Source organism: Nyctereutes procyonoides, unplaced genomic scaffold (genome assembly GCF_905146905.1).
Source record: "Nyctereutes procyonoides isolate TBG_1078 unplaced genomic scaffold, NYPRO_anot_genome, whole genome shotgun sequence".
Lineage (NCBI taxonomy): Eukaryota > Metazoa > Chordata > Mammalia > Carnivora > Canidae > Nyctereutes > Nyctereutes procyonoides.
In genome coordinates this window covers 24,500,555-24,525,800 of record NW_026575020.1, presented here as the reverse complement: position 1 = coordinate 24,525,800, position 25,246 = coordinate 24,500,555, and the positions used below count along the sequence as shown (strand labels likewise).

At 40.0% G+C, this 25,246-nt stretch overlaps 1 protein-coding gene across 1 annotated transcript in view; it reads right to left on the bottom strand.

Annotated features, from left to right (window-relative positions):
* Positions 1-15,855: 15,855 nt before the first annotated feature.
* NLK (nemo like kinase) overlaps positions 15,856-25,246 on the bottom strand; it is a 161,789-nt gene continuing 152,398 nt past the window's right edge. Inside the window, exons 9-11 of the mRNA XM_055334265.1 lie at positions 21,067-21,265; positions 20,056-20,149; positions 15,856-17,635 (exon numbers count right to left, since the gene is read on the bottom strand). Coding sequence (XP_055190240.1) covers positions 17,581-17,635; positions 20,056-20,149; positions 21,067-21,265 — 348 coding nt within the window. The 3' untranslated portion in view covers positions 15,856-17,580. The remainder of the gene's footprint in view (positions 17,636-20,055; positions 20,150-21,066; positions 21,266-25,246) is intronic.

Sequence of the window (25,246 nt, the reverse complement as noted above, 5' to 3'; positions counted from 1 at the left end):
CGCCCGGCCGCTCGCTCCGCCCCCTGGAGCGCTACGCCGGCCTCTCCCATTGGCTGGCTGCGAAGCCGCGGCGGGAGCGGTGCTCGTCGCCGAGCACTCCCATTGGCTCGTCCGTCTATAGCGTGTCGAGGCGGCGCCCCGCAGACCATTTCCATTGGCCGCCGGGGGGCGCCGCGTGGGCCGGGGGCGGGGCTCCTCGCTCGCAGCCTGGGCCGGCGCCTGGGCGCGCGGCGTGCGGCCCCTCCTGCCGCCGAGCGCGCGGCGCGCTGTGCTCCCTTTCGCTCGTACTTCGTTCGTTCACCGCGAGCCTGTAACGCCGACTGAGCGGCTCCCGTGTGCCGGGCCACGGGCGCTGGTGGCGGTGGGCTCCCAGGGCAGCGGCGGTGCCGCACGCCGGGGCCGGCCGCGCAGCGCGGTGTGATCCGCGCGGTGGCTCGGCGTTCAGGGCCGTGGGGACACCGGCAGGATCCCTGTCCCGCCGGAATCGAGGGGTCGCGCAGCCTTCCAGGGGTTCAATTAAACAAGAAACACAGGGATATAGTAAGAGGATGGACAGATCTTGGTTGGCCCCGAAGAATGCGGGAGGATTTATTCATTCTGCAAGTATTGGTCTTTAACTGAATCATTCACTGAGGAGTGGGGTACAGGAGAAGTGAGTTGAAGAGAAAGGTAATCTGTCTCTGGCTGTGTTGACACTGCGCAGTGTCTGCTGCCTCTGAGTGGAGAAGTCTAGGAGGCAGTTGGATGAACCTGTCTGGAGGTGTAGATTTGTGTGGCATCAGCGTTTGATGGGAGTGGAAGTGTTGAGAGCAGAGGGGCCCCGTAAGAGGTCCTGGAGGAGCTCCATCCTCAGGGGTGGTGTGAGGAGGGCGCCGAGGCACAGGTGCACAACAGGAATGTGATGCCATAGAAACAGGGTGTGTGTGATCACTTGGGTCAGAGCAGCACCGAATGGCCCTGCAGTGGCCCTCTGAGAGCACTTGTGGCATGTGGAGGCAGGGGCCAGATGACAGCAGGGCAGGGAGTGCAGACATCTGGTTAGGAGGAAAGGAGAGGATGGGGCAGGAGCTTGAGGGAGATGTGCCCCACAGAGGGCTTACTTCTTTCTCAGATGAGAGAGACTGGGACACTTTCACTTGTTTAGATGCTGTTGGAAGTTTCTGGGTCACGGGGAGAGGTTGACATTATAGAAGAGAGCAGGAAATGTGGTTCAAGGCCCCCAAGTTGCTGGAGAGAATGGAAGGATTAAGGTGAGGTCAGAGTGGGCCTGTGGGGACTGGGACAGAGAAATTGGTGGCAGTGTAGAGGGCCCAGCCAAAGTAGGTGGCCATTGATCTGGAGGCCCGGTCTCCTAGGCTGTGTGCTTCTCTGCACTGTGGGGTCTGGTTCAGCAAAAAGGGCTGTTGACTTAATCTGGGTTTGGGGTTCAGGGAGAGTGGCAGTTTTGAGACATTGGACAGGAGGGGTTGATGAGATGGAGCATGTGCTCCAGGATAGGTAGGGAGGAGGCCGAGGGGGCCTGAGGGCTACAGCCTGGGAATGGATGTGAGGGAGTGGATGTGAGGAGGCAGGGCTGGTGTGGTGGGAGTTCCTGCGGGAGTGGGCCTGAAGGCGGGGAGATGGGGACAGGGGGGCACAGGGTTGGAATTCCTGGTGTCACAAGAAATTCTGTGCCTGGGAAGGTGTGGCTGAAATGGAGAGGAGGGGGAAGGTGTTTGGAGATGGGGTCAAGGGCCAGAGAACCAGGGCATGGAGTGGATGGGTGGTGACGACCACTGGGGAGTAACCAGGGGAAGGGCTTAGGCTGAGGCATGGCTTAAACTTCACAGGGTGGAGGGGAAACGGTGTGCTGGTAGCCTTGGGGAGCAGGGAGGCTGGTGAGCCCACCTCCTGACCCTGAGCTTGGGGTGTGTGAAAAAATGAACAGCCTCCCCTGGCGAGGGCTGTGGGGATACCGAGACCTGGGAGGGCCGGTGCCTGGTGTCAGGTCCTGCCACAGGAGAAGGCTGAGGGTGTGCAGGGGTTTGGGCCCTGGAGAGGAGGGGGCTGTTTACGGGGTGGGACAGAAGGACAGAGCCCTGGGGAAGGAGAGCATGGGGCGGGGAGGGGGTGGAGGAGGTGAAGGTGAGGGTGAAGAAGGTTCCTCGTGGTGTGCAGGATGAAGGGCAGGGGTGACAGAAGCTGTCGGACCCCGAGTGCTGGTGGCCCAGGACTGGCCGGGGCAGGTGGAGCACTCCCACACAGCTTGCCCGGAGGAGCCCAGCCCCAACAGTGGCTTTGGGGACCGGGCCGCCCCTCCTAAGCTGTACTCCATGCTGATTAACACTGCTTGCTGGCGGGGGTGGGGGTGGGGGGAGCAGCATGTGGGGCCCCTAATCTGGGATTTGCCCACGGAACGTGTAAGCATACAGCTGCTAATGTGACCATTCCTCAGAAAACCTCTCACCCAGCCAAGTTTCTTATCTGTAGATAAAGATTTTCAAAGCCAAGCACTTTCCCTACCAGGATTTTCTACCCGAAAAAAAATCTCTGGGCAGTTGCTGCCTTATGTTTGAAATTCCTTTAGTGGGGGAACTGCCAGCTCTTCACTTGAGATCAGATAAGTGGTAGGAGGCAAATGGCCCTGGGGAGGAGGGAGGACAGGGCTGATCCACCAGCAGGTTCCCCCATCCAAAGCAAGGGGTAAGTGAAAGACTGATTTTATAAAGGGGGGAGGAGGCTCTGAGCAGTTTCCTTGTCTTTCTGAGTGAGATGAGGCAATATTTAGCACCTTTTGAAAATTATTTGCATTGTGATGAGACAAACACCATTGGCCTAGCAGTGGCCGCCCTGGTGGTGGAAGTGGAATCCTTCCATTGGAATCACAGCTGAGAGGTGCTAGGAGGGACCTGCTGCTTTCCTGTTTGGAAATAAAAAAAATAACTGGAAACTTTTCATTATTCTGTTTTATCCCCGGGGGGGGGGGGACAGAAAAGGTTTTATATAAAATTTTTGGATTACAGTGTTTTTTCCAGAGAACGTTAAACTTTATTATAAAATCCTAATAATAAATTTTATAATAAATTTTATGTAAAAAAATTATTAGAACTAATCAATGAGTTCAGCCAGGTTGTGGGATAAGTATCAATACACAAAAATTAATTGTATTTTTATATATTAGTAATGAACAATCTGAAAATGAAATCAAGACAATTCCATAAAAAATAACTACTGAAAATAAATTTAACAAAGGAAGTACAAGACTTGTAATAGAAAATTACAAAACCTTGAAAGAACAGAAGAGCTAAATAAATGGTGACATCCCACGTTCATGGATTGAAAGATTTAATATGGTTAACATGACAAATTCCCCAAACTGATCTACAAGAGTCAGTGTAATCCTTATCAAAATCTCAGCTGGCCTCTGCAGAAATTAACAAATTGTTTCTAAAATTCATACGGAGGGGCCCCTGGGTGGCTTAGTGTGGGCTAAGCATCTGCCTTTGGCTCAGGTCATGATCCCAGAGAGTCCCAGGATTGAGCCCAGCAGACACCCCCTTCTCCCTCTGCCCCTCACCCTGCTTGTGCCCTCTCTTACTCGTTCTCTCAAGTAAATAAAGATTTTTAAATCTTTTAAAAATTTTTTAAAATATGGAATATGTGAGTGGCTTGGCAGTCGAGCATCTGCCTTCAGCTCGGCATGATCCTGGTGTCCTGGGATCCAGTCCCGCATGGGGTTCTCTGTGGAGAGCCTGCTTCTCCTGCCTATGTGTCTGCCTCTCTCTCTCTCTCTCTCTCTGTCTCTCATGAATAAATAAAATCTTTTTTAAAAATTAAAAAAATTAAATTCGTATGGAAATGCAGGGGACTCAGAAGAGCCAGTCTTGAAAAGGAACAAAGTTGAAGGACTCCACTCACTCTTCCTGATTTAAAAACTTACTGTAAAGCAACAATAATCAAGACACTGTAGAATGGAATTGAGAGTCCAGAAGTGAAGACTTAAATTTACAATTAAAATCATTTTAAGGATCTAAAATAAATTATTACTTAGAAAAAAGACAAATTATCTAATGAATAAACTTCTATTTCTGGGACAGCACAGCTTTACATATGTAGTGTATATTGTGGTAAAATATACACACAATTTACCATTTTAAACATTTTAACTATACAGTTCAGTGGCATTAATTTAAGTACATTCACATTGTTGTGCAGCCAGCACCATTACCCATGTCCAGAACTTTTTCATCATTTCAGTCTGAGGTTCCATACCTATAAAACGTTAACTGTCCATTCTCCACTGGTAACCATTATACTACCTTCTATGAATTTGACTATTCTAGGTACCTCATATAAATAGAATTATACAATATTTTTCTTTTGTGTCTGGTTTCTTTCATGTCACGTGTTCAAGGCTCATTTGTGTATATGTATCAGCATTTTCTTTCCTTTAAAGCCTGAATAATATGGTGTATATGCATATATAAAAATATATAAATACACATTTTGTTTATCCATGCATCCATGGATGGACATTTGGGCAGTTTCCACCTTATGGCTATTGTGAATTAGTGCTATGAACATTGGCATTCAAATATCTGTTTAAGTCCCTGCTTATAATTCTTTTAGGTATATACCCAGAAATGGGACTGCTGGATCAAAAAATAATTATAATTTTAGGAACTGCCATACTTTTCTATAGGGGCTGCACCATTTTACACTCCCATCAGCCATGTACAAGGGTTCCAACTTCTCACATTCTCGCCAACATTTGTACAATATTTTTTGATAATTTTAAAATATTTTGCCTATTTTTGTCAGAACTTGGTAGCTGCGGATTCCAGCTAATTCTAATTATGGAAAAAATGACTACCATACAAATTGATTGAAAAGTCCTTATTGGCAAACCAAGCAGTCAAAATTTAATTTCTGTTAGAAAAAGTCTGGCTTCATCTTATACATGTTTCCATAAAAAACCCTCGCACTTCTGAATTTTAAGACAGAGCTGTGGTATGAATTTGTTGCCTGAGTGAACGAAAATTCTGCTAGTCTCAATATTTCTTAGTAATGCTCTCTGCTTTACTTTCAAGAAGTTCTCTCTCAGGATTGATGTATTATTTGGCAGCAGGGAGATGAAAGAGGTGGGGGCTTTATAAACAAAAACTTTCATATTGTCCCTTTTACTTAGCAACCAAGCTTTTTACACACAGGGTCATTGTGCCACAGTAGTAATTATGGTCTAAGAAGTATGTTTCTTTTGTAAAGCAGGAGAATGGTAATTGTGAAGGGGGAGGTGGTGGACACATGGGATAATTAGGATGGTAGGAACAATTTGAAGCTGACTCTCTTAAAAACAGATGTGCCTCTGCACCTCCAAGAGTCTCACTTACCTCCACAGGTGTGTGTATCCTAGTTTAGAGAATCCCGGTCTGATTTTATCCCCTTCCCAACTAGACATTATTATTATTGCTTTATGCAATCTGCATTTGCTTAGTTTTCCCTACATGTTCATCAATTCTTGCATTGGAGATCTTTTTTTTTTTCTTTTTAGGATTTTATTTATTTATTCATGAGAGACACACACACACACAGAGGCAGAGATACAGGCAGAGGGAGAAGCAGGCTCCATGCAGGGAGCCCGACATGGGGATGACATGGGACTAGATCCCCGGTCTCCAGGATCACGCCCTGATAAGAAGGCAGATGCTCAAACACTGAGCCACCCAGGCATTCCTTCTTGAAGTACATCCTTTGGTGATGATCTATTCATAGCAAACTGAATTTGTGTTTTGAAAATATCTTTAAGTCTTTGCACTAAATGACAGTTTATAATTTTAGGTTAACATTTCTTCTTAAAACTTTGAATTTCATTCTGTTGTCTTCTAGCTTCAGTTGTTGCTGTTGAGAAGTCGTTTTCAATGTTAATCCTTTTAGGCAATTTTTCTCTGTTATATATAGGACTGCTTTGTCATCCTGCCATTTCACTAGAACACATTATATATCCTGCTTATGATTTGTATTCTTCCTAAATCCAAAGATTCCCTATTATGACAAAATCTAGAAAATTTTCATCTATTTAATTTTTACTCTCTTTTATCTTTGGAACTCCTATTTTTTTTTTTGAACTCCCATTTTATATGGATTTGATCTTTTTCACTATATCCCTCAAGTCTCTTAATGTTTTTTATTATCTCCTGTGCATATTTGTGCATTATCTCCTGTGCATATAATATCCTATGCATATTTGTGTGTTTCTGCTATATAATAGGTAATGTATTCTTGGTAATCTTTCACAAGTTTTAGTTTTTCCTTTGGCAGTGTTCAATCGAACTGTTTAACTGATTCATTCTATTTTTTTTCAATGATTTTTTCATTTGCATAAATTTATTAATTTTCAAATTTGCCTGGTCATGGTTCAATGACTTTTCTTTCTTGCTTGGCCTTTTTTTTTTTTTTTTTAAGAGGAGAGAGTGGGGGGATCCCTGGGTGGCTCAGCGGTTTGGAGCCTGCCTTTGGCCCAGGGCGTGATCCTGGAGTCCCGGGATCGAGTCTCACGTTGGGCTCCTGGCATGGAGCCTGCTTCTCCTTCCTCCTGTCTCTCTGTCTCTATCATGAATGAATAAATTTAAAAAAATTAAAAAAAAAAAAGAGGAGAGAGTGGGTTGGGAGTGGTAGAGGATATTAAGCAGGCTCCATACCCAGAGCAAAGCCTGATGTGGGGCTCAATCTGATAACCCTGAGATCCTTACCTGAGCTGAAATCAAGAGTCAGACACTTAACTGATTGACCCACCCAGGCGCCCCCCCCACCTGTAAAGTACAATATTATACCTCCATTTCTCTAAAAATTTTAAAGCATAATCATTTTGTATTTTGCATTCAGTACTTCCATATCTTTAGTACTCAGTATTTATTTTATTTATTTATTTATTTATTTATTTATTTATTTATTTATTTATTTATTTATTTATTTATTTATTTATTTATTTATTTAAAGATCTTATTCATTCATTCATGAGACACACACACACACAGAGAGGCAGAGACACAGGCAGAGGGAGAAGCAGGCTCCACGCAGGGAGCTGACGTGGGATTTGATCCCGGGTCTCCAGGATCAGGGCCCAGGCTGAAGGTGGCACTAAACTGCTGAGCCACCTGGGCTGCCCCAGTACTTAGTTTTTAATGGTTTCTCCTATATAGTCGCTTATTTCTTTATGTTTTGTAATTTGGGGTTGTGAGCTCATATTTTGGTGTGTTTTATCTATGTTTGCTTTTGCCAGGCACTCCAGGGCACTATTAGCTGGGAGCCACTTTAGTATTTTGATTTGCATTTCCCAGGCTTTGATTGTAGCATAAATCTGAACTCTAAATGATGAGTATGGGTAAACTAAGTATGGTTTAGTATTCTTGTGGAAGACTTCTTTCCCACCAACAGCTAAGGTTGTAACAGATACATTTCCTTGTGACAGGCTGGACTTTGTTTTTTTCCTTTAACTGAAGGAATAGCTCATTGAATATTTCAGCTATATGTGGGAATCTAAATTTTAATTCCATTTCTTGCTCAGGGTCATGTCTCCTGTCTCCCCCGTGTAGTATTACTAGTCAAGGTTCTAATATGTTCGAGTCTGTGTCTTCCACTGAAAGATGGGACTAATAATAGTACCCACATTATGGGGTTGTTGTACAATTAATATTTGTATGGTACTTTGAGCAGGCCTCACATATTATAATCAGTTGATAAATATTAGCTTTAATATTAGCTACTATATTTTTTACCAGTTGGCAAATGACCTTAGGGAAGCAATGGCTCTAGTGTTGTCTGGTTTTGGTCCTTAAAGATTTCCCTTCTTTCTAGAAGTTTGGCTACTTATTGTTATATTTCATCAAGGATTCTTAGGTGTTTGTTTCAGAGTTTTTTAGAATATCAAATCATCTGTATTGCTAGAAATAAAAACATTTTTGCTGTACTTAAAAAGACATATGAACACAACTAGTTGCAAAACTCAACTTCCCCTGATTCTTGAGTGAGCTGAGAGCATGGATATTAAATATGTGGTCATTCCATTGGCCTTATTTGCCATATGTATGATGATGTATGTGAAGACATGTTAATTTTCAAGGCCCTTGTTGGTAAAGTAACTGAAGAACTCTGCAGTTGAGTGCCTGCCTTTGGCTCAGGGCATGATCCCGGAGTCCCAGGATTGAGTCCTGCATGGGGCTCCCTGCACGGAGCCTGCTTCTCTCTCTGTGTCTCTGCCTCTCTCTGTGTGTGTCTTTCATGAATGAATAAATAAAATCTTAAAAAAAAATCTGTAATAAAATAAGAAATGATGTAAAAAACATGTACTACTACATATATGCACAATGGCTTACCTGGGAGAGAATTGGGTTAGTTGGTTCTACCTTGAATTATTTGTCCTTACGGAAAACAATGTTGTGACAAAGGATAAAAACATGGATACGGGATCATTAATTCAAGTTATTCATTGTTTACCTTCATAATAAAAAATGTGGCTCAAATTAGAAGCATTAGCTCTGTAGGTATTCATGTGGAACAATTTTTCACATATATCACATGGAAAAAGGGAGGTGGAAGACAGTGTGCAGATTATGCTATCATTCCTATAAAAATATCTAAGCTTGATTATGCAGAGTGTCTCTGGAATGATCCACAGAAACTAGAAATGGTGGTTTGGCTTTAGGGAAAATGATTCCCTTTTCACTGTCCTTTTGTAGACTGTGCCATGTGAATGCAATACTAACACACACACTCACACGCTAATGTTTTTAAAAGGAACCTGCAATATTGTCTGTACAAGATTTTTCTTAAGGATAAGCATTCTGAAAGATTCTAAAGCTGTTCATTCTAAAAATTATGATATAGTTGCTACAATTAACAACTGGATGAAGGTAAGTTGGCTGTGAGGATGATGAGCTCTGAAAATTAGTGTTATTATCAAAATAAAAATCAAAATAAACTCATCTGGGTAGCCTGGGTGGCTCAGCGGTTGAGCGCCGTCTTTGGCCCGGCGCGTGATCCTGGAGACCTGGGATCCAGTCCCACATCCGGCTCCCTGCATGGAGCCTGCTTCTCCCTCTGCCTGTGTCCAGCTCTCTCTCTGTCTCTCATGAATAAATAAATAAAATCTTAAAAAAAAAACTCTTCTTTAGAGATCTTTTTTTTAATTAAGATTTTATTTATTTATTCATTCATGAGAAACACACAGCGAGAGAGAGGGAGAGGCAGAGACACAGGCAGAGGGAGAAGCAGGCTCCATGCAGGGAGCCCGATGTGGGACTCGATCCTGGGTCTCCAGGATCATGCCCTGGGCTGAAGGCGGCGCTAAACCACTGAGCCACCCAGGCTGCCCCCTCTTTAGAGATCTTTGATGAATATTTCCCTGACACATGAGGAAACTGACCACTGGATCAGAGACCTTTGAAGTCTGCTACCTAACATAGATGCTGACCTCCCAGCAAGAAGGTCTACTTGTTAAAAGTTCTACCAATAGCAATTTACTACTTCTTTCCAAGATTCTGGGCCTTGTTCATTTACTGATAAAGTCACTTAAAAATGTAGGGAAAGCAGGGATGCCTGGGTGGCTCAGTTGGTTAAGCATTTGCCTTTGGCTCAGGTCATGATCCCAGGGTCCTGGGACGGAGCCCTGCATCAGGCTCCCTGCTCAGTGGGGAGTCTACTTCTCCCTCTCCCTCTGCCTTTCCCCCTGGTTTGTGCTTTCTCTCATGCAAATAAATAAATAAATCTTTAAAAAAAAGTAGGGAAAACAATTATATACCAACAAGCTAGACAACCTAAAAAAAATGGATAAATTCCTAGAAACATACAATCTTCCAAGATTGAATCATGAACAAATTGAAAATGTGAATAGACTGATTAGTAGTAAGGAGGATGGAGTAGTAATGAAAAATCTCTCAACAAACAGAAGTCCAGGACCAGGCAGCTTCACTAGAGATTTCTGCCACAAACTCAAAAGTTTTTTTTTTTTTACTCAAAGATTTAATACTGACCTTACTCAAACTCTTCAAAAAAGAACCAAAGATGAGGGAAAGCTCCTAACACATTTTCCAAGGCCAGCATTACCCTTATACTAAAACCAGGCAAGGACACCCGTAAAAAAATTACAGACCAATATATTTGATGAACATGGATGCAAATCCTCAACACAATATTAGCAATCCAAGTCCAAAAATACTTTAAAACGATCATATACCATGATCAAGTGGGATTTATTCCAAGGATGGTTCGACACCTACAAATCAATGTGATAACTCCACATGAACAAAATAAAAGAAAAATCATATGATCATTTCAATAGATGTGGAAAAAGCATTTTATAAAATTCAACATCCATTTATAAAGACTCTCAATGAAGTGGGAATAGAAGGAACATATCTCATAAGGGTCATATATGAGAATCCTATATTAAAATCAGACTCAATGAAAAAAAATCATATTCAATGGTGAAAAGCTGAAAACTTTTCCTCTAAGATCAGGAATAAGACAAGGATGCCACTTTTATTCAACATAGTATTGGAAGTCCTAGCCATGGAAATTAGGTAAGAAAAAGAAATAAAAGTTATCCAAATTGGAAAGGAAAGAAGTGTTAACTGCCAGTATCTGCACACAACTGACTTTCTCTATATCTATATATCCATATCTGTCTCTATATCTATATCTATATATATAAATAAAAACTACCAACAATACAATTAGAACTATTAACTTAATTCAGTACAGTTGGAGGTTATAAAATCAATATACAAGTATCTGTGGCATTTTTATACTCCAGTAACATGACAGCTGAGAAATTAAGAAAACAATACTGGGATGCCTGGCTGGCTCAGTCAGTAGAGCATGTGACTCATGATCTTGGGGTTGTAAATTTGAGCCCTGCATTGGGTCTAGAGATTACTTAAAAAAAAAAAAAATTAAAGTCCGAACCATTTACAATTGCACCAAAAAGAATAAATTACCTAGAAATAAATTAAACCAAGGAAGTAGAAGACTTGTATACTGAAAACTATAAGATGCTGGGATGCCTGGGTAGCTCAGTGGTTGAGCATCTGCCTTCGGCTCAAAGCGTGATCCCGGTCCAGGGTTTAAGTCCCACATCAGACTCCCTGTGAGGAGCCTGCTTCTCCCTCTGTCTGTGTTTCTCTCTCTCTGTCTCTTATGAATAATAAATAAAATCTTTAAAAAAACAACAAAACTATAAGATGCTGATGAAAGAAAGAAACTAAGAGTATACAGATGGAAAGATATTTTGTGTTTGTAGACTGGAAGACTTAATATTGTTAAAATGTCCATAATACCCAACGCAATCTACAGATTCAATGCAATACCTATCAAAATTCCAATGGCATACTTCACTTTTATTCAAGAAATAAAAGTTATCCAAAATAATTCTAAAACATGTATGGAACCACAAAAGATCCCGAATAGCCAAAACAATCTTGAGAAGGAATATATCAGGCTCCCTGATTTAAAACTATACTACAGGGAGACCTGGGTGGCTCAGCGGTTGAGCGTCTGCCTTTGACTCAGGGCATGATCCTGGGGTCTGGGATCAAGTCCCACATTGGGCTCCTGTAGAGAGCCTGCTTCTCCCTCTGCCTCTGCCTCTGTCTCTGCCTCTCTCTCTCTCTCTCTCTCTCTGTCTCTCATGAATAAATAAAATCTTAAAAAAAACTATACTACAAAGCTATAGTAATCAAAACAGTATGGTACTGGTGCAGAAACAGACACACAGATCAATGAAACATAATTGAGAGCCCAGAATAAACCCACACATACATGGACAATTAATCTGTGACAAAGGAGCCAAGAAAGACAATGGAGAAAGGATAGTTTCTTCAAGAAATGGTGCTGGGGAAACTGGACAGCCACGTGCAAAAGAATGAAACTAGACCACTATCCTACACTATACACAAAAATGAACTAAAAATGGATTACAGACTTGAATATAAGACGTGAAACCATAAAATTCCAAGAAAACACAGATAGTAAACTCCCTGACATTGGTTTTAGCAGCATTTTTGTGGATCAGATTCCAAAGACAAGGGAAACTAAAGCAAAAATAAACTAAAAAGCTTCTGCACAGCAACAGAAACCATTATCAAAACAAAATGGCAACCTACTAAATAGAAGGTATTTGCAAACCATTTATGTGATGGGGGGTTATTAGCTGAAATATACAAGGAACTCCTACAACTCAACAGAAAAACAAACAACACAATTAAAAAACTGGCACAGGATCTGAACAAACATTTCTTTGGAGAACACATACAGGTGGCCAACAGGCACCTGAAAAGATGTTCAACATCACTAGTTGTTAGGGAAATGCAAATCAACATCGCAATGTGATATCACCTCAAATCTATTAGAATGGCTACTATTCTAAAAACAACAAAAATAAGTGTTGTAATGGATGTGGAGAAAAGGAAACCCTTGTATGTTATCGGTGGGATTGCAAATTGGTGCAACTACTATGAAAACACTATGGAGAGTTCTCAAAAAATTAAGAACTACCATATGGCCTAGCTATTCCAGTTCTAGGTATTTATCTGACAAACATGAAAACATGAATTTGAAAAGATATAGGTATTCCTATGTTCATTGCAGCATTATTTACAAAATGCCAAGATATAAAAACAACCTATGTCTCCATCAATAGATGGGTAAAGAAGATGGGATATATTTATACAATGGAATATTACTCAGCCAATTAAAAAAGCGAAATCTTGCAATGGATGGACCTTGCATGTATTTATTACGCTAAGCAAAAGAAGTCAGATGAAGACAAATGCCATATAATTTCACTCATGTGGGATCTAAAAACAACCAAACCAAACCAAACTCATAGATACAGAGAACAGACTAATGGTTAGAGAAGGTTGGGGGGGTGGACAAAATGGGTGAAGAGGAGCAACCGTTTGGTAATTGATGGTAAACTTAACTTTTGCTGATGATCACTTCGTAGTGTATACAGATGCCAAAGTATAGATGTCTTAACAGTTAAGAGCTGTACACCTGACACATATGTAAAAAAAAGTGTAGGAAAAATGTCACCACTTATGGGTTTGATTCTTAAACTAATCTTGAGAGAAGAAACAGGATGTTAAGTTCAGCAAGTATTATCAGTTTCTTCAATTCAGCCCTGATTTCCAAAATGGAAAGTTAGATTCAATAGCCTCTAACTCATTAACTAAGAAACTTATTTTTCTTTTATGGCATACCATTTAGAACATTAAAAGAATATTAAAGAATGGAATGCAAAATGTGCATGAATTCTGGAGGAAAGATGGGAGTGAGGAAGACTGATTTCTGGCTTAAATAATGGGGTGGATGGTGAAGTCCAGGCCCAGGATTGAGGGGAAGGAAGCAGATGGAACACTGTAACTTGAGCCATTGTCTTCTACCTCCTCTTCCAGAAAAAAGTTAAATCAAGAGTACCACCCTGGCACAGGTCATAACTTATGTGAAGAGGGTGCTATAGCCTGGGCCAGCTCACAACTCTGTCCCTCTTGCCCCCAAACATACAATTCCTTTTTCTTCCACAATTCCTCATGAATTGCTAAGGATGGCCCTAGTCTAGGATGGGAGAAAAGAAAACCAGTATGGAAAAGTGAGAATAATAATAAAGTTGTGTGAGAAACATTAATTTAATTTTTTTATTAAAAAGATCTTATTTATTCATGAGAGACACACAGAGAGAGGCAGAGACATAGGCAGAGGGAGAAGCAGCCTCCTTGCAGGGAGCCCAATTTGGGAATCGATTCCCGGACTGGGATCACTCCCTGATTGGAAGGCAGATGCTCAACCGCTGAGCCACCCAGGCGTCCCTTAATTTCATTTTTGACATGTCTGAAATGCCTAGAAGATAACCAAGTGGAAATTTCTAATAGGGACCTAGCAGAAAAATCTGGGTATATAGGTAAGAGATTTGGGTTCATTCTCTTACACTCATTGAGGCCATGAGGGCAGATGAGGTCACAAGATGAGAGTAGTCAACAGTGGATTGTAATCTTAGCTGCACATTGAAATCAACTGGAGAATTAAAAAAAAAATCTCACAAAAAAACAAAACAAAACATAAAACTGATGCCTGACTTGCCTTTAGAGAGAATCTGATTTAATTGGTCTGGGGGTAGCCTAGGCACTAGAATTTTTTTTTAAATATTTTATTTATTTATTCATGAGAATACACAGAGAGGAGAGGAGAGAGAGAGAGAGAGAGGCAGAGACACAGGCAGAGGGAGAAGCAGGCTCCATGCAGGGAGCCTGATGTGGGACTCGATCCAGTGTCTCCAGGATCACACCCTGGGCTGCAGGCGGCGCTAAACCGCTGAGCCACCGGGGCTGCCCAGCCACCGGGGCTGCCCCTGGGCACTAGAATTTCTGATAGTTATCCAGGTGACTCTACCAAGTAGCCACATCAAAAACCTGTGGCTTTAGAAGCCAGGATTTATCCCTAGCCGAGGGAGCACAACATTATGAGGATTGAGCAGAAAAAGGAGCCTATATAGGCCCCTAAGAAGGGAGAAAAACAGAGTGGTGTATTACGGAAGACAAGGAAAGAGTATTTAAGGAAGGAGAGGGGGAGAGAAGACTCAAAGTGCTCATTTACTACCCATGGTGTTTACACACTACTTAGAGCACAGTAGGAAACAGCTCCCCCAAAAGGGGCCTTTATTTCAAAATTCATGCAAATGTCATATTCTATTATTTAATATATTTTTAATATGAGTAGTATTTTAAATGATTTAGCATAGAAGAAAAACAAAATTCCAAACTTTATGAACTATCACAAGAAATTACCTCCATCTTCTGGGTTCTTATACCTAAACAGCAAACAAATTGGAGCTGATTAGAGCCCTAACTTATCTGTCCATACTGATTCTACTGACTGTAGAAATTCCACATTTTTGCAATTATCAACAACTTTAAATTAAAAAAAACAACAAACAAAAAATGAGACACACATCCTTGCTTAGCTGAGCAGGTTCCAGTGGGAACAGGTCAATATATTTTCTCTAATATTTGTGAAGAATTTGTTTCAAACTGTTATATGTGCAATTCATATTGTTCTCTTGTAAGTAATAACAACTAGTTTCCTTATTCAAGCTTATTGATAGTAATTCTTGTATTCAGTAGGTATTCAAAAGTTTATTGGATGTACAAACTAATATGTGTAAGTGTATTAATTTATACGAGTTAGAACAGTCAGTTCCCTCCAAGTCAGGAAAAAAATCCATTTTGCTAAATCAAGAAACGACAGGGGAAATACATGCCATCTACAAACTCAAGAGTCATGTTGCCTTATCTACCACAGGGAAGGTATTCCAAAGTTAGGTAGTCTGGTGTCAGGTCATAATTATACTACCACCCAGTTGGGACTTTGTCCTTCACTGGAATTACCTTTGGGCTGCCAGGGGAAGGAGGCAGAAAAGAAGGGAAGGGTAAGGTCAAGTCCTCAGCAGTCTGCTTCAACCAGTTTATGTATTTAATGTTTTGGACTCCAATGTATTGAAATTTGGTTTCACATGAAAATAGAGTTCTTTGCTCAAAAAGAAAAAAAAAAAAGGCTTTTAAACCACTGGATTAGACTCTAAGGTCTGAAAAGACTTTCAAATTATATATATTTGACTCATAATGTCTTTAAATATAAGTTTTTGATATATTTTTGGCAATGTAAAGATTCTGGGAAGATTTTTAAAAACCACAACTAATTTCCGCAAAGATCAAAATAGAAATATGAATAGGAAATGTCTTAAAACTGCAAAATCAGGAATAAAAACTATACTAAAGAGAAAACAAAGGAAAAGAATTGAAAGAAAACAAATGACACATCTTTTTCGAATGTCACATTTAATGTTTTCACCACTGTACTTCAAATCTACATTGTACAAAGTGACCAGTAAGTGTGCCACGGTAATTGACCAACCTCTGAGATTGTACCTTTCACACCAGTGTCTTCTTGGGCTCTTTTGATACTAAACACGTTTCTCATTCAAGTGAATTGAAATGCTTCAGTTGGGTTGATTCTCAGGAGCCTCATAAAAAAAAAACAAAGATATTGCACCATCTTTGTTTAGTAATTCAATGTTTGTTTCTTTCACAGCAAATAATTACTTCATTGAAGTTAAAACTTCCAAACATAACTTATTAATAGTCTTCAAATTCAGCTCAGATCACTCAAGATGAAAATACTCTGCTAAATACAGATAACTTACAATAACTTTAACAGTTAATTGTCCATAACACACAACAAGGTTTTTTCCTAGACCAATTTTAAGACGATCCATTAGTATTCCTTGTACAGGTGAAAAACAATCTTCAATTTTCTTGTCTTTTTATTTTTAATATAAAAGTTGGAAGGGACATTCAAGTTTCAAGTCTCCACATTGAACTTAAAAAAAAAAAAATAGTCATCATCAGCATGTGGAGGTAAACAAGCCAAGTTGTATAACTCCAGGAGGTAGAGGCCTTCAATTTTGTATTCATATATACATATGCACAGAAGAATTCAGTGTTCCAACAGAAAAAAGAATTTGTCAAAAAGTAATAAGTTATTTACTACTGTGACATTTCAAGACTCCCACAGCTTTGCCTAAGGACACAAACACATTTGACATAATTCCCTATGTGCCTTTTTTGTGGCTTTAAAATTTTTAAAAATTTGTTTTTGTCTTTATTTATTTTTTTACTGTCCAGTGCAGGAAAAGTCTCACAAAATTTCACAGACCTAAAATGTGCAAGCTAGTTCTCTCTCTATACAGCAATGTTGGGATTCTTTTGAAATTAGCCCAGAAATGAATTATTTACACACATGAAAGATGCATGCTTCGGGGTTTCTTTATGTAAGAAAGAGCAGAAAAACTTCTAATAAAAATAGATTAAATATATATATATATATTTATACTGGGTAAGGAAAACAGAAGTTTCGTCTCTCCTAGTCACAAACTCATTCTCTCTACCCACAACATTGGATTTTAGACAGCACACATCACCGTCACGGCTCTAATGAGAAGCTAATTATAGGGCTTGATCATTAGGTGGCATGCCCCACCCCCCACCCCCCCAGGTGCAGCCACGATCAGCTCATGTGGCTCCATGATTGGTCGCAGGCAAGGTTTCTAGATTCTTTCATTTTAGAAAACCCCAAATTTTCAGGAATGGCTCAAATATCAAAATGTATGACTGTCCTTTATGTGTGTGTATATGTGTGAACAATCTCACTTCATTTTAAAAAAAGAAAAACAAAACAAAAACACAAAACCCCAAAATCCCAAATTTGGTTCAATTCTCTTTTGTTCTGAGGTGAGCCATAACAGCTGCACTAAATTCATAAAACATGTGCAACTCTGGGTAAAATATTTTTCTTCTAAAAGCACAACCACTTTACAAGATTAAAAGTCTAGTAACATTTCTAAATATTATTCATATCATACAAGTAGTGGTTGTTAATTTAAAACTTCATTAGTAAAATTACAGTACAAGCATGATTAACCTCCAGAATTGCAAATCCCAGACTCCAGTGGAAAGCTACATTACATCTTCAGTAGTACATTATCTTCCACCATCACTCCCACACCAGAGGAGATGGGGGCATCTCAGACGGCTGGGCAACAGTGGAACTAGAAGAAAATGGAAATATGGTGAAACCAGCTATTGACACCACAAAAGGCAAAAGGGAGAGTCAATGCTGTGTGTTTTCCTCTCTTCCTTTAAAAAAATTATAAAGTCCATTTCTGGATTTTATTTAACTTCTCTAAAGCTGTATTTGTTCCAAATTGTTCATTCAAGAATCGGTATCTATAAGCAAGGCAACAGTGATGGGCTTGAGGACGATGTGTCATTTACTTGTGGGACATCGAGGAAATGCCCTCATCTTTCCTCTTTTGGAAAGGGATAATGCCTGCCATCCACCTCATAGGACATTGTGATGAATACATGAGATAATGTAGGCAAAGTGCCTTCCACTGTGCCTACTTTGTAATATAAAGGAAGTAATAATGTCTACAATCAACCGGAAAATAATCTTACAGGATGCAGAATTATCCATTTAAAAGTAGCCTCTCAAAACACAATGACTTTAAGTGGAAACCTATGTGAACGAGCCTTATACGCACTCTTTTATCAAGTACGAACTCAGTAGTAATAGATAATCATTTAGCATTTGTTATCCATAGATCAATTTTCTCAGTTATTTCATGTATCTAATTTTGTTAACTAGATTATAAACTTGAGGGTGTGTGTGTAACCACTTTGCTTCCCTGGGGCCTGGGATAATGAATAACTTACACCTGAAAGGTATTAAAACACATGATTGCCCGGGTCACTGACTCTTAGGGGAAAATAATAAAGTAATTTTAAACCACAGAGGAATAAACATACAACCCAATTCCTTCTTTCCACAGAAAAATACAAGGAAGAAATGAAAGTCACCCTGATTTAAAAAGTTCTAAACAAAAATTCATGAAAAATGGATTCAATAAATTTAATCAATTTCAACACCATGTTAAGGCCAATTAAAAGGGAAGCAAGGGGAAGAGAGAAAAGAGAGAGGCAGAAAGGCAGGTGGGGAAGAAAGGAGGAAGAGTGTGGCCTCTCAGATATCTAAATCCACCCTTCTGTGTCCTGCTTTGTTATAGTGGAGCCAGACACTTACTCACAGTTATCCTTTGCTACTTGGCTTGTGGTGGAAGGATACTGCAAGGCCAAGGCTTCCTAAGCAGCTTTCCTTCCTGGTTGTGTCGGATCTTTTAATGTGGAAGGCCCAGTTTTGTTCTACCCAAATTTTCTGGCAAGTTTCTCTGGGACCCAGCAGGCCTCTCTGATAGACCAATTCCACCCACACCTTTTGAAAAGCATCTTCAGGGATCCCTGGGTGGCGCAGCGGTTTGGCGCCTGCCTTTGGCCCAGGGCGCGATCCTGGAGACCCGGGATCGAATCCCACGTCGGGCTCCCAGTGCATGGAGCCTGCTTCTCCCTCTGCCTGTCTCGCTCTCTGCTCTCTCTCTCTCTCTCTCTCTGTGTGACTATCATAAATAAATAAAAAAATTTATATGAAAAGCATCTTCAGCACCCTCAAACTGTGTGTGTTCTTGTGGCAGCCATATCTTCTACTAAGTGGTCCAAATTTTATTAGGCTTGAGTGGAGGGATCTCCTCCAAATTTTTAATTTCCTCCTTGTTCACTCTTCCTCAGTCTAAAGGGAGTACCTGCCTTCTGCTTTTGTTACTTTGGGACCCTCCAGAATCTTCTTATATACCTTTTAGAAGTTAACCATCTTTTCTAGTTAATGCTTCTATTAAATTTTCCCTCTTCAGGGCAGCCCCGGTGGCTCAATGGTTTAGTGCCACCTTTAGCCCAGGGCGTGATCCTGGAGACCCAGGATCGAGTCCCACATCAGGCTCCCTGCATGGAGCCTGCTTCTCCTTCTGCCTATGTCCCTGCCCCTCTCTCTCTTTCTCTATGTCTCTCATGCATAAATAAATAAAATCTTAAAAAAAAAAAAACTTTTCCCTCTTCACATTCATGGGTGTGGTTTCTTTCTCCTTACTGGACTTTAATTGATGCAAGGAATTAGGGAAAAAGACATTGAGAAGGAAAGGACAGAGAGAGACACAAGCAAATGAGGCTTGTTGGTTTCCAAAGCAGCTATGAAAACTCTAGATAGGACACACCAGCACTATACCTATAAAATAATCTTGCTTGTAGTTATTATTAAGGTGGTGGGGATGGTAGTAGGAACCAAGAGGACCATGTTAACTCGAGGGCAGTGGCTGCCATGCTGCTGTACGGTGATCATCTGCGAACAAAACTGCCAAAGCACCACCCCAAATCAACCACTAAATTGGCATCAGTGTAAAAATGAATGCGTACATTTTTAATTTGCTTTTGACTAAAACCAAAACTTGTAAAAGAAGTTTTATCTATATTTATCTTTTTATCTGTATTATCTAATCTAAATAAAAACAAATATGCTGAACAACCAAATCACAATGGCACCCTTTCAATAACAAGAAAGTAAGAATTATATACATATAGTTACCTAATAAAGCTCTTAAAAGCAGCAGACTGCGGGTTGATGCAGAGAGGCACTCTGTTTCCTTTCTGCTGTTCCAAAATGAATTGGTGAATAATCTCTGCGGAGAAAACAAACATCATATAATTCTTGACAATCTGCAGGAATGGGAGCAGTGGATTCTTGGCTAACTGGCCAGCATTCTGAACAGCATTTCCCACTGGTTTAGTTAAGATCAAACGTACAGATCATGTATCAGGCAGGATCCAGTGGAACTTTCCTGAAATCAAAATGACAGTGCCTGCTAAACAGAGGCAACCTCCCCATTTCACCCCACCGACCAAGTGGTGTTATATGGGTTTGAAACCCCATCTGTGGGAGGAGTAAAATGGTCTATAAACTTGAATGATTCCACAGGGTTGGCATTATGAATGAATCTTCTAAATTGTTGGTAATTATTACCCTTTTGAAAATCACTTAAAAAAACCACAGCTCGTGTATAGGTACACAATTCTAGGCTGTTTATCTTGGGGACTACTCTCTTCTAAAATGTCTAAAATCATTCAGAATGTTGGATGTCCTTAACCTCCATTCCTACCCCAATAGGAGATCATGTCAGGAAATTTTATGAGTAGACTATCAGAAATTCCCCTCTCTTGTGATCATTCAAAGAATGATTCCCTCACTGGATGTTTATTCTTTTTAAAATTTGCATGTTATATAAGACAGTCCAATATGTTTCAGTGAAATCACACTGAGTGAATACATATTATCTACTTTGAGTCACACTTACTAAGTAAGTCAGTTTGGAAAGCTCCTCTCTGCCTGACCTACCACTGAATGTAATATTAAATCAGTGTTTTTATAACACACATAGCTTTCTTGGCATATATGCCCTGGACAAACAGCTATACAAAAGGTTGTAAAATAAACGTATAGAAGAACTTTGGTCACCATCCAGACTCAGCTTTTCATGGCCACATAATGGAAAATGTTATTATTCATTCTGCCTGGCCAAGGGCCAAGAAAGATACTCACCTTTAACCTGTCGAACAGAACTGAGGTTCTTCTCAAAAGTGTCATCAAATTTGGGATTGGTGATGGGCTCAAAGTCACTGGTATAAACTCTTCCAGTAGAGGTGGAAAAGCAACATTTACACATACACGTGTGATATCGTAGTCGCCCTTCATCTAGGTAGGGGTGGGCTAAGGCATCCTTAGCGGATATTCTTTTGGACTGAAATCAAATTTGGAGACCAGGACATCAACACTACAGATAAACACGACTGTCCACACAGGATCTTTCATAAGACACAGTAACTGCTCTTCATAGCTTATCCTTAATTTATAATATATCTTGTATAAAGAGGAATGAGTGAATGTATAGGCAGGTAACATAGCAGCAGGGAGTATATAACTCAGGACAACCAACCACCATATACCACCAGGAAGCACTCTGCTAAGATCCTAGAGTTCCTACCTTGAAATAGTTAGATGCATGGTCAAAAGTGGCAAATACCATGACATTTAAATATGCAATGCTTCGAAGGGGTAAGTTTACATTTTAAATAACAGTTATATTTTCTAAATATGTTTCAGCATTTGGTAGAGATGTGATCACAGTGGCAATTTTACAAAGCTGCCTGAAACATTTATTCTCTTAGAATGCCAAATGAACTTAGGGCAAAAGCCTATGGGGAAAGTGCTAGGGTTGGGCAGCAGATAAGGTCTGAATGCCATGTTGTGGTGGCTAGCACCATCTGAATACCAGTGGCCTGTGGTTTTCTAGCACTTTAGATCAGAATACTTAATGAAGTTTCAGATTTACATAAATCATAAACTCATTTCTCCATTAAGAAAAATTCCTCTTTTTTAGCTCTGTGGACATGTAGGTACATTTTAAAGTATTTAAGGATGGACTCAGTACAGAGTCAGAGAAAAATGAACACTCTACCTCATTTTGAGTATAATCAAGCACTTCACATAACACAAAAACAAAGAAAACCATTTGGTACTCAAATCAAAACTAACTGGGTCATCCTGACTGGTTCTGGCACCCCAAATAACAAAATGTTAAATATTTTCCATGAACCTGATTTCCCTAAAAACACTTATATCTCTGATTTTTATGCTGATGTTAAAAGGCAAGTCATAACTTTTCAGGATATGATAATCACAAAAGACAGTTGCTGTTTATCTACCACAAACAGAAGAATGTAAAGTTGACAACCTTGATTTTGTGTCTTTCACTACCTTTCATATGGTATATCTGGTGATCCAGCCCTTCTGAAGCCTGACTTGCTGGTACTCTCAGCAAGTAAGTTTCTTCTTTTTTTTCTAAATGGGTCCAGCTATTCCCGGAGGTTCCACTGGGATCAAGATCTATTATCAGAACCAAAAGAAACAAGCTGGCTGACAGTACCCTTTTCCTAGGACTGGGTCCCTTGAAGGCCTCAGTGCCTCTGGCCAGTCTCATGTGAGGGACTGAGTTCCTTGGCTTTTGCACACTACAACTGGTTCCTGGACAAGTCTATTTCTGTTTCTGATTGAGCATGGTCAATCGTGAACACACTTGGTGGCAGCAGTGGTTAAATCTGAGTTTTAATTTTATCATCTGACCATTAAGTCATTTCTGTCAGGTGGCAGATGTCAGAAATTGGGTCTCTCTCTCAGTTGCCATGAGCAGCTGGAATCTGGATTCCCTGTTAATTTTTTTGTCTGTGGATTCTGATATATCCTGAAATTTCAGAATACAGGGTTGAAAAGATTTTGGTATTATCCCAACTACTGATAGGATGCTCTGTGTTTGTATGTTCTGTGTGCACCAACATGGGGTCCTCTAAAGTGTCTTACCTAAGGGAAACCTTTGAACAAGAAGTAAATCAAATCCCTACCATGCAATGATCAACTTTCATTTCTCTAAACAAATTAATGTCTCTTTAGAACTTCTGAAACAAGGGTAAAGAAAGGAGACTGTCATTTTGTAAAGGGTATGAAGACTTAAAAGAAAGACTGCCTTACTAAATTGAGAAAGAGATCACAAAATTATTCGATTTTCAATAATGTTCTTTGGAAGAATCTAGTGGTGCTTAATTATGTCCTATACTGCCCCCCCAAATGATTGATTGATTTGAGAGAGAGAGAGAGAGAGAGAGAGAGAGAGAGAGAGAGAATGTGCACATGTGAGTGAGGGGAAGGGCAGAGAGAGCAGGAGACAAGCAGACTCTCCACTTGAGCAGGGAGCCTGATGGGGGCTCGATCCTAAGACCCTGAGATCATGACCTGAGCTGAAACCAAGAGTCAGATGGTCAACTGACTAAGCTACCCAGGCATCCCATATCATATATATTCTTAATTACCTATTGTATAAATACCTTAACTTATCAACATTTATAATAGAAGTGGATGCTTGTTTCTACCCTAGATTTTGTTATCAGAGTTGGCTCTTTTAGTTTAAGAGTTGATAAAACTTCCCTTTTTACAAATAAAAATATATTTTTAAAAATATTTTATTTATTTATTCATGAGAGACACACAGAGAGAGAGGGAGAGACACAGACACAGACAGAGGAGAAGGAGGCTCCATGCAAGGAGCCCGACGTGGGACTCGATCCCAGGTCTCCAGGATCACGCCCTGGGCCGAAGACAGGCGCCAAACCACAGCCACCCAGGGACCCCCTATTTCTTTTTTTAAAAAACATTATTTATTTATTATTTATTTATTATTTATTTATTTATTTATTTATTTATTTATTATTATGAGAGATACAGAAAGACAGGCAGGGAGGAGAAGCAGGCTCCTTGTGGGACCCTGATGTGGGACTTGACACCAGGACCCTGGGATCATGACCCGAGCCAAAAGCAGATGCTCAACCACTAAGCCATCCAGGCATCTCAATGAAAAATATTTCTAAGCAAACACATTGATGTACTTTGTATATTTCTGAGGGGAGTTAATATATCATGTTATGAGATCTCTTAAAAAGTAAATGTGGCAAACTCCTATTCCAACTGGCTTTTAGAACCAATATCAACATATTAAAGACACATATGAAGAAATGAAGAGATTTTTTTTTTAATTTTTTATTTATTTTATGATAGTCACACAGAGAGAGAGAGAGAAAGAGGCAGAGACATAGGCAGAAACAGGCTCCATGCACCGGGAGCCCGACGTGGGATTCGATCCCAGGTCTCCAGAATCGCGCCCTGGGCCAAAGGCAGGCACCAAACTGCTGCGCCACCCAGGGATCCCGAAATGAAGAGATTTTTAAAACATTATTCTCCTTATTTATTAAATAGGTGGGCTACTGAAAATTTTTTTCTTGCTAAAGTTATAAATCAAAGGGGCGCCTGGGTGGCTCAGTCAGTTAAACTTCTGACTTGATTTAGGCTCAGGTCATGATCTCAGGGTTGTGGGATCAAGCCTTGCTTCAGGCTCTACGCTCATCATGGAGCCTGCTTGTCCTTCTTCCTCTGCTCCTCTCTGCTCTCTTTTTCTCTCTCAAATAAGTAAATAAATAAATAAATAAAACCTTAAAAAAAAAGCTATAACTCAAAGATTAAATAAAGCTTTAACTGTAAATTAAAAAGGTACTCTTGGTTAGTAAGTTATAGAGTAAGAAGCAAAATATTTCTCTTAACTTAAAACTTTTAATATCTGGTATATAATTGTGTAAGATAAAGAGGTCATGTGATATTCCTATGCAAGGTGACTCTTTGAACAAATCAGTCCAAGCCAATAGTCATAAAATTATAAATATCTCTGTTTTCTTCCTGATCTTACTGCCATGTACAAGTAATGCCACTACAGCATTCTAGAAGTTTTGGGTTTGTTTTCTCACAAAAAACCTTATCGTCTTGAATTTGATTTTTTTTCCCTACTGATTTTGCTGGCCAGATAAACTAATATCCCTTTGTATAAGATTACAGAATTGCAAAATTATGTGTTCAACTACATTAGATGAATGATAATAGGTAATGTGCTAAAAAGAAATTAGTTTTTAGAATGCTACAAATCATAAGGACTTAATTTGCCAACTTACATTTTAATCCGATTCTTAGTTAACATTAAGACCTTAGTAATAATTAATTTGAGTTAATAAACCATGTTTGGATATATGAACAATATAATTTTAATATACAAAGGCTCTTCATTAATACATTATAGAGGAGCCATCAATAAAGAGTTAAAAAAGGGGCAGCCCGGGTGGCTCAGCGG